The 10,375-nt window shown below is 44.8% G+C and overlaps 1 protein-coding gene across 1 annotated transcript; it reads right to left on the bottom strand.

Annotated features, from left to right (window-relative positions):
- Positions 1-9,939, bottom strand: IL4R (interleukin 4 receptor; the record flags this gene model as incomplete). Its single annotated transcript, XM_079320301.1, has 9 exons — positions 9,396-9,939; positions 8,428-8,579; positions 7,319-7,473; positions 6,616-6,772; positions 5,741-5,840; positions 5,088-5,157; positions 4,898-4,974; positions 3,834-4,804; positions 1-11 (listed from the first exon to the last, which is right to left on the bottom strand). Exons 1-9 carry the CDS (start codon positions 9,533-9,535, stop codon positions 1-3), a joined length of 1,833 nt encoding a protein of 610 aa, XP_079176427.1. The 5' UTR covers positions 9,536-9,939.
- Positions 9,940-10,375: the final 436 nt, after the last annotated feature.

Raw genomic sequence — 10,375 nt, forward strand, 5'->3', positions numbered from 1 at the left:
CTATGAGGCACCTGCAAAAACAGGCCAAGGTATGGCAATTCACTAAGCTTTAATTTTTGTTGTGTTAGTGAGGTATCTGGAAATTGCCCTCTTCCTCACTAGATGGTGTTTTTCTCTGCTTTGGGGCAATCTTCTTCGAAACACAAGTCCTGCAGTTGAAAACCAAACCAGCTCTCTGGTCTCCCTGCTTTTTTTACCAGAAAGCTCCTGCTGAGCTGCTGCTTGGCTTCCAACCTTGTGACTTGGGTGCAGCAGGAGAGGCCTTGAGGGCTGTGGCCATGACTGCAAGGTCTCAGTCACAGGAGCGTGGTGAGAAATGCAAAAATTCCGGGTAATGTCAGATCAAGCTACATCACGTGGGAGCCTGGAGCAGATCTTGTATTCAGCAATCTGCAGAGGTGAGAAATGTCTGTGTGTTTCTGTGCATGCATGAACACACACGCCTGGGCTTTGCCCAGGTTTAGTCCTCCCAGCAACTAATAAAAATCACCTAATTTTTGTAAAAACAACTGCATACAAAATAACACACTTTGGAAGCACTTGTGTCAGGGCTAGAACACAAACTGCATGAGTCATGCTTCCTAAGAGGCTTCTACAGAAAAGACATGGTTAGGAGAAAACAAACTGTTTTCTCAGCCTCTCTTCATTAAGGAGTTTTGCCACATAATTCCATGGTCAGAGGTAAACCTTAGGGAGCAGGGTTTTGGGAGTTACTATCCTCTCATTTAGTTCTCCAGCCCTTTGCTCCTTTGGCCCTATCATTGCAACACATAAAAGAACTGGTTTTCTTATACCGAGTTTGTAGCTTGTGGTGGGTCAACACTTGAACATCCTTGCACCCTGCCTGCACAGTGTAGGGTCACAAAGCAAGATGCAGAGGCAAGCTATTTAAAAACTGACCCCTTCTTCACCCTGAATTAACTTGTCCCTACTCCCAAGAACCAGACTCCACATCCTCAATGTTCTGCTCTATACTAGTATCATATCACCCTTGTCCTGTGGCAATTGTTAGTTTTCTATGAGCAGTGATAAACCTCATGATTGGTGGGAATTTGCCACCAGCTGATCCTTACAGGTATGTATTTCCAAGGAGACAACTCTGTTCAGAAGAGAAATGAAAATAAGCCACACCTGTGGCACCTCTGCAATGGAAAAAGAGTGAATATGAACTAGCTTCTCCTGAACTGTGAATGCACAAGCTTTTTTTTCTCAGGAAACTACTTCATTCATGGTGAGTCAGATTGCTAGTATTTGGTAGACATTCAAGTGAGAAAGATATGGAGGTGGAGTGATTGTGAGCAAGTAATAAATGGCATTATAACTAGGCTAAAACTTGGCACAAGCTTTCACTTGCACGACAGTCTTTCAAAACAAACTGAACACCACTGAATATACCAGGATCAGTAATTTTGTCCTGGCAGGAGCCCTGCAGTAGCAAAAAGGACATGCCTGGAGGCTACCAAAGCTCCTCTCCTGGGAGGGCAAGATGCCCTCTCTGTATAAGCAGGCTGGTCCCAGGGTGGTGACCTCCGTGCAGACCCCTCAGTGCCAGCTCAAACTCTCAACTCCCACTCACCAGCCAAGGGGCAGATCACCAGCCCCAGCTAGAAATCTGTCCCTGGAACCCACCAGGGTTTCACAGCCTGGCAATGGCTACAGATGGCCCAAGTGTCAGGGCTGCAGGATGGGACTCAGCTGGCTCTGGAGCTGGCACAGGGGAGGGTGAGCCCCACGTGCCCCTCAGCCCTGCCTTACACAAACACACACGACAGGATACCCCTGCTCTGGGAGTGAGGTTCCACTTCCCCAGAGAAACAGAAGGGAGGGAAAGGGAAGAGTAACCCTGCACAGAAAAGCCACGGTACAGAAATGTGCAGCCAGGGGGGCGAGGCTGTGTGAAGGGAAAAGCCAGGGAAAGGCAGAATGGAGCTGGGGCTCAGCAGGGAAGCACGTGCTGCAGCAAAGCTGGCAGACCCCTCCAGCCAAGCACAAGCTTCATGGAGGATTTCACAAAGAATACAAGAGAGGCAACAGGAGTACAATGGAAAGAAAGGATCACTGGTGTCCCTACATAGATGCCTCTACTACTTTACTAACTTGGAAGAGAGATTTGCAGCACCAGTTGCTGTGCTTAGCATTATGGTTTCCCTCCTTACGGAGATCAATACAAATAGTTTTCTAAATGAGAATGAATGTATATATCTCAATAGAATAACCTCACTACTTAATGGGTCTTAACTGTTTTATGCTGCTGCCAACATACTAGGGTGGAATTTACCATACTGAAATATATAATTATGCTGTAGATAAGCTGTCAGCAGAACTTCTTGAATAATTATCCAACAAGAAGTACATACTGCCTTAAATGTGCAGGGTAAGTCCCATTCTGACTGGACAAGAAAAAAAATTCCATGAAGGTATGCTGTTGGACCACACCCTGGATAATCTTTCTGGGAAGGAACACTGCTTAGAAATCCCCAATTCCTTTTACAGGTGCTGAAGTAACTGCTTGTTTCTACGAGATAAGAAACTAATCATCAATTATAGCACTGTCTAAGTGCAAATGATAGTAATCTTTATTTCCTTTATTTGGTCGAGCAGGTATAGAAAAATCTTTATTTAATTGAGTAGATACAGAAACATACACCCCATGCCAGGACTAAACACACAGGCCTTAAATAATTTATGGAACCCAAAATAAGTAAGTTATGGAAGCTGTGTGATAAATCAAATCACCTTCCCTTTGGACCCAGACCTATATCCCAGTTTCAGGTGTGTCAGCACGTTCCACATCACCTTTGTGTGCTTCCCAAGCAACACACAGCCAGGACAATAACCACAGAAGCTGTACTAGGAACTCCTGCTTCCTGCAGCTGCAGCTCCCTTTAGAGACTGTTCACAGGTGGAGACACCAGCTCTGGCCCTGGCCCTGCAGAGCTGTGGCTGCCACTGCTGGCTGCTAACCCCAGCTGTCCCAGGGCTCTGCATCCTGCCCCAGCTGCCAGTCCCAGGCAGGAGTGCTACAGCCCAAGGAGCCATGGCTGACCTGCAGCAGCCCTCACTTCAGTCGTGGCTGAAAACACAAGCAACAATTCAACTTGCCATACAGTTTATTTCCAAAGACTGGTTCAGTCTAGTGGCTGAACTATGTGGCTAGGCTACCTCCATAGAGCAGTTATCCTCTCGGGCAAGGGTTTGCACAAGTTTCATTTTTTTCTCATTCTTCCTGCTGTTTTCCATTAGCAGTTCTACTGGTCTTTTTTTTTTAACTGCAAGTGCCAGTCTGGGGTCCCCACACACTGTGAATGGTGTGAGAGTCAGGAGAGGAGTTACAAGATGACAAGGTAACACTTTGTCTGAGCCATGGATCTCCAGGGGCTCTGCGGTTTTTCTAAGTTTAGCCAAGTACTGCCCAGCCATGGTGGTGAGCTGGCTGCTGAGCCACAGCCTCCAGCCCCACCTGCATGCTTCAGCACCTCTTCACTTCCCCCTGCATCTCCAAGTTCCCTCATTGTCACCATCCCAGCACAGACTGTTCCGTTTAGCTGGACTGCCAAAAGGCTGATAACCAGAGGGCTGAGGTGCAATGGGGCAAGAAACTGTATTTGCTTTCCTTTGAGCATTTTGATACATTACTCGCTTGTGTGTTTCTTCCTCTGAAAGAAAAGCTGAAGCACCTTCATTTGCAGGTGTGGAGAAAGACAGAAGGTCAGAATGTTCTGCAGATGTGTTTGTAACACCAAGCCGGGCGCCGGGACACGGGGGGCTGTCGGGCTGAGCAGCTGGAGCTCTGCAGCTACACTGGGGGGCACCTGGCAGGGCGGGGGGCTCACCTGGCCGGGCCAGCGCCGGGCCCCCGCCAGCCGCGGGCTGGGACACCAGGGCGCTGAAGCTCCTGTAGGCAGAGCTGCTGGGCTCCCTGCCTGCACACACCAGCACGCTAAAGCTCCTGTAGGCAGAGCCACAGGGCTCTGCGGACGGAGGCAAAAGGGTGCCACAGCTCTTGTAGCCAGAACCACACAAGCCCATGGACGCAGACACAAAGCTGTCAAAACTCTTGTCTGCAGGGCTGTTCATTCTGTCTGTATTGGTTCTGGACAAGGATTTATCTGTAGACTCCTGGATCAGGACACAAGAGTCAAGCTCACTTTCAGAACCACACAGAAAAAGGCTTGGATGAACCATTTGTTGAAGATCTCTTGCATCCAGAGAAGCAGAATTTATACTGGAGCTCTGATAGCCAGATTCAAAGGATTCTTCTGATAGTTCTGACTCTTTGCTGGCTGTACTACAATTGTAGTCATCTTTAGAGGCTCTGGTGAAAAGGGGAGCTGTATGAGAAATATCACATGGTTGCAGACTCTGGGCTGCACTTGCTTTTGGATTTTGCTGTGATGGATTTGCTGACCCAATGTTCTTTAAGGTTTTCTGCTCAGCTGTGGGGATGTTTGGGCTGTTATTGTCTTGCATGTTATTTTCATCTGCCAGGAGTGCATCAAACATGTTAGCCAGTAACTCATTGTGCTCTCTGAAAGCACCAATGCTGCCTTCACAGGGCTCCAACACAGTGACCTGGTTGCCAGTTTCTTCTTGGCTCTCACTTTCACTGTCTGTTAAACACACACAGATTTCCACACACTCTTCGACTGGTATTGTATCAGGGGTTAAAACTGCACTGCTGCCTTTTGGCAACCACTCTCCAGACTTGCTGTGGCAGCTGCAAGATTTCTCAACATTTCTGATGTTATCTTTTCCCTTGAAGTTTTGGCTTGACAAACTTTGAGCCAGACAGTTCTTGCAACTTCTGTTTTTGGAAGTCAAAAGGAAAGGACAGTTAATGTTTATGATACAGGAAACAATTTTATGCTGTAGAGGGATTTTTTTTAGTCTTACTTACATTTGTTGTTCCATGTGACTCTGCTTTAAGTCATGGAACGGGAACTTAATTTCATCAAAGTGGCACGAAACTGAAAACTAATAGATACAAATGAGATTAGGGTATCCTTTACACTAGACAGACAATAGAAATTATTACATATTCTACTTCTGATAAGGAAAAGGTATTTTTTGCAAAGCTTTTAAATTACCTTGACATTTTTTGCAACCAAATGACTCTTTGCTGGATTTGGGATTTGATCCCACCATTCTTTCTTCACCCTGCAAGGGAAGAATGAAAATTACTTGTTTTGACTGCGCTTGAGCTTAATCAGTGTACACTTCTCTCTTCTGTTCTCCTTTCCCTTTTAGGCATCTGCATTGCAGCAACAGAAAGTGTTTGTTTTGGGCATCTCCTGCTTTTCATTAAAACAGTGGAAAGATGTTTGTATGTTTGGTATGTCACTGCTTTGCACAATTACAGTCACCTCTTCTTCTAATCATGTTTAAAATCATATGGGAAATAGACAGGACCTCACTTTCACATTAACATTCAAAAATTTTAAAAGAAATAAAGGTATTTAGCCATCATTACTTGAACTCCAGCAAAGATTAGGGTCCAAAACTGACAACTCCCTTCTATAATAGGCCTTTTCCAGTAAGATTAATAAAGATTATTCAGAAAATGACACAGTGCAACTGACTTGTGTTTATAAAATTTCTGCTCACAGACAGCTAGATAAAAGCACTGAGAAAACCCAAAGCATGAGATTTCTGTGCTAGCAGACATTCAGCTAATCGATAGCTACACTGATATCTGTTTAAACCATTACTCTATAAACTCTGCAACAAGCAGGATACCTACTTGCTGAAACAGAAGTAACAAATTACAGATCCTGCCATGATGAGTATGCAGGATGTGGGCACAGCCATCTGCAGAATGTCTTCAGCCTTCACCTGGTAATCTGTAAAACAAGCCAATATTTACATGTGAATATGCATCTAAATGCAAGCACTGGCACAGCCAAATCATTTGCTGCTCTTCTGCAACTTAAAAAAAAATCTTTTAAAGGATGTAAACTAAAGCACCCAGCACACAAGCAGCAGAGCCCCAGAGCTGCCTGCAGCATGGTGGGTGGTGTGTCAGAGCCTCTGGGGCAGAGATGGGAGAGCCCCCAGGTGCTGCAAGGCCACTGCTGCCCCTCGGGGACAAGGCTTGTCACACAGTGCTAAAATGGCATTATCATTGCCCCTGTAGTGCAGCTATGTTTCTTGTTCTCTCTGCTGCTCTTCAGGGATTTTCATAAACTCTCATACCTCTATTAAAATACTGCTTGACTTGCAGCCCACATATATATACAGCTATATATATCTATTTATGTATAGATATATCTTGTTCATTTATACCCACTTGCTCTCACATCAGTGTTGCTGTTTAGTTCAAATATCTCTTCTGCTTCCTTGTTGTCTACTCATGAAATATTTATAAAGAATAAACACATTCCTTTCAGCCTTTTTTCCACAAGGCTAAGCAACCCAACCTCCCTTGGTCTTCTCTTCCTTAGTTTCCCAAGGAGCTGCCTTTCTATGTTTAGAGTTTTTGGAAGCCTTTACAGGTGCATTCACATTACATTCAAAATGATGAAGATCATGGGTCCATAACTCTCCTCCAAGAGAGCAGCAGAGTATGTAAGGCCATATACCATCCTATTACCAAGCTGCTATTTCTGACACTGTTACCATAGTGAAATTCAACTTCTTCACTCCATTCACTCCAGTAGGCTGGGAAGTCCATGTAGTTACACCTGAGACTTGCAACATAATCGTAGCCTCTCTTCAAGGAGTTGGCAGTAATCTCAAAGCTTTTTGCCTGGTAGTTAATTGCTTTAACAGAAACCTGAAAAGAAAGTGAGGAAATTCACTCTGATTTCTTTGTAGGATGAGGGGTTAGTGACAGCAGCTAAATGCCAGCAGTGTTGTGTGTCCCAGTAACCCTTCCCAGATGAACAACCAAATGATTGTGTGTGATCTGCAGTTCATGCCATCAGCAGGTGGCACTTGTCACCCCCACCACACACGTTCTGCTACAGGAGCAGCCCAGCCCACAAATGCTGGATTATTAGTACAGAGCCACCAACCTCCAGCTTCCTGATGTCTAAGGAGCAAATGAAGTTTGGGGAACAAAAGCATTGCATTTTCAATCTCTGCCCTGCCTACTGCAAGCAGCAGACCATTTTGGGGCAGCAGGCAGAAGTTTCAGTCCTCTGACCTCCAGCTGAACCATCCTGGGGGCAAAGTGAACTGTGCCAAGTGTGTAATCAGGAACACTGAGGGACTTGCTCTTGCTGGCCCTTACACTATTGTTCCTGAAGTAATTTTCTAGAAGACTTTTTAAACCTTAAAGGTCTGGAGACAGAAAAGGAAGAGACAGGGTGTGTCTTACCTCTGTCGGGTGCTGCTTCCTCCAGTACTTCACTTCGTAAATGACTGGCTGTCCAGAGAGCAAGGATGAATGAGAGTGGCTCTCCTCCCAACTCAGATTGAAGTTACCATTTTCAGCTTTCTCAATGGCAAGATTTTTTGGGGCCCTCGGCTTAACTGTATGTTAAAAAATACATGACAGGGTGATGGGAGAGCACTGATAGAGAGAAGCAGAGAGAGAAGCATTTGCCAAAGACCAGATTATCATCAGGCAATGCACTTTTCATATGCTGTAGCACAAGAATAGAGAGGCCAAATCTGAGCAGCTTCAGGGTATTCATTAACAAGCACTGATGCCTCAAGCTGGCTGAACTGCATGGCCTTTGGGTGCACTGGATGCAGCTTTGAGCCTGGAGAAAAGGGAACAACCTGTGACCTGACAGCAGCAGCTGTGAGGCTGGGTGGGCACAGAGCTCCATTGCCATAGCCAAGCTGTCCTGGCTCCCTGTCTCTTGGAAATTGATGGGGACTTCTGCTTATTTGGCAGATAAGCAGCAGCATCAGTCAACTATTCTGAAAAGAACCAGCTCTTCAGCCTGCCTAAGGTATGAAAAAGGTTTTTCTGAGTGTTTAAGGTGACAGGTGTTACCAACAAGCACACTGTTCTGACCAAACTGGGGGCCCAGGCAGAAACATGAACTGTCTCTGCACTCTGTCCTGTTTAGGAGCAGTCTCTTCAACTTTTCAGCACTGGCTGTTAAAATCCAACAGCAATTACTGTAAGAAATCCTCTGTCATGTAGCATGATTCAACTGGCATGAAAGATCAGAGTAGGACAGAGACAGGAATGGGAGGAATTTCAGCAAGAATAACCAAGTTTCTCTCTAGAAACTGAAAGTAGCATGATTCCTCTTCATCCTGTAAGCCACAAGTAAAATGTACAAAAGATAACCTACTTACATTAATTCCTTAAGGATTTAATCCAGAAGCAAGTTTCTAAAACAAATGCATTTTGCATTTAAACTACCACAACACTTTGCACCTCTGATAAGCAAAAATTGTTCTGGTGACAGGAATGAGAAGTTAGCTAGGATTGCAAATGTACCAGTGACAAAGTAAACAAATTCTTACCAACAAGGGCTGGTGTAACATTGAAATTCCACATATCAGTGCCATTGAATTGTAGGGCTAGAATATATGTGAGGCCTGATACAAAATAATCTGGATATATTGTACAAGTGCACCTTAAACTGTCTTTTTCATTCTCAGGAACACATATGTTTCTGAAAAACAGGTACAAAATTATGCGATGTTTAAGAGAATGTGACACACTATATCCTTGAAAAGATGAAATCAAGTTTCCCAACATATAACTAATCAAAACTGAGACAAGTCAGTGCTCAGAAATGTTTCCAAAACAAAACTGAGATCCCCAAACAACCCACCCTCCCTAGCCACGCCCTGGATATCTGTATTGCACAAATTAAAAACTTGACAAAGCCTAAGGATTGATCCCAAATACCATCGTTTGTCACTCTTCAGCCTCTAAAGGGACAGGTAGAGGAATGGGTTTATTGCAGTGTATGAGCAAAGTTATTTGAATGCTAGTGCAGGGAAATCATGCAGTGAGAACAGGAGAACCCAAATTCTTTTGTAAGACATGATGACTGGCCCTGCTCAGAACAGGGCCAAGTCTGCCTCAACATGGAGACATGCAGACAATCACCTGGGCTCCAGCTGAAACTATTTTTCACACAGGCTAAGGCCAGTGAATCAAATAAGATTTCTCATGAAGAAGGTAAAATTCTGCATGAAGTTAAGGTTTTGTAAACTTCTAAGAGCCCTACCACTCCTACCAGTAGCACTTGATTCCTCCTCTTTACTAAGAGAGCAGAAAGCTACAGAAAAGCAGACCACTGAACAAAGTGTGCTGTTAAATGCTGAAACCCATTTTACTTCAAAGGAAATAACCCATTTTACTTTTAGAGGAATAATCTGAAGTGCATTTGGTCCTGGACACCCACAGTATGAAGCCAATAGTGGCAGTAGGATACATGAAGCTCTAACAATGGCAGGGTAACATCTTACTAAATACTTACAATACAGAAGAAGTTTCCTTGCTGTAGTAGAGCAGGAATTCTTTGGAGCAATTGGTTTGTGCAGGCACCTTCCAGTGACAAACCAGCTCTTTGTCAAAGTCAGTGAAACATGCAAATTCTTGTACGTGTCCTGCAGTCATAACCAGGGGAAAGCAGCATACAATGAGAAGCAAGAGAATCAAAAGACTGTGTTGGACTAAGCCAAAATACTAACTTTTCCATCTAAACAGAGCTGCCACACCCCTATAAATTAAGTGAAAACAGTTATTTTTTGTGTCTGGATGAATGGAAAGAGGGACACTCACTGTCTCCACCCTTCTGGAGACAATGTCTATGGTATTAGGAGAAGAGTCTGTAGTGTAATATTGAGATAGAAAGGCAAATCTCAGCCAACAGAGACTTCCAAGAACAGAAAACCTGATTGCAACAGCTCTATTTAAAACACATCAACATTAAATTACCTAACAGCATCATCCCACCTATTAAACACAAGAAGTTCAAAAGCCAAAATGCAGACAATTACCAGAGTCAGACCAGGATCCCTGCTCACAGCCATGAGCCCGTGCTCTACCTGCAGTGGTTCTAAGCTCCCCAAACACACACCCTGCCCTCCCCAGGGCAACTGCCCAGTGCCAGATTTCCTGCCACAGGCTTTCTTCCAGCACACGCCTTCCCTTGACTCCACTCAGCTTCCTGCTGTGTCTCCTCCTTGCCACAGCTCACGACAGGAGAGACTGAGTCAGGCAGAGCTGGGCACTGAGGAGAGCCCAGAGCCCCTGCACCCACTGCTCCAGGTTGTGACTATTTTCACTGGCAGTATCTAAGCAAAAAAATAGAATATACTGCTCAAAACATCTTTGTAAGAACTGGAAATAGAATCCACCACCTCAGTGTCCCTTCCAGCCTCACTGTCCTTTATTTCAACGTGCTCCACAGGAGTGATGCACAGAAAAGCAGAGGAGAAGCTGGGTGACAGTCAG

This window comes from Erithacus rubecula, assembly GCF_903797595.1.
Source record: "Erithacus rubecula genome assembly, chromosome: 17".
NCBI classification, from domain to species: domain Eukaryota; kingdom Metazoa; phylum Chordata; class Aves; order Passeriformes; family Muscicapidae; genus Erithacus; species Erithacus rubecula.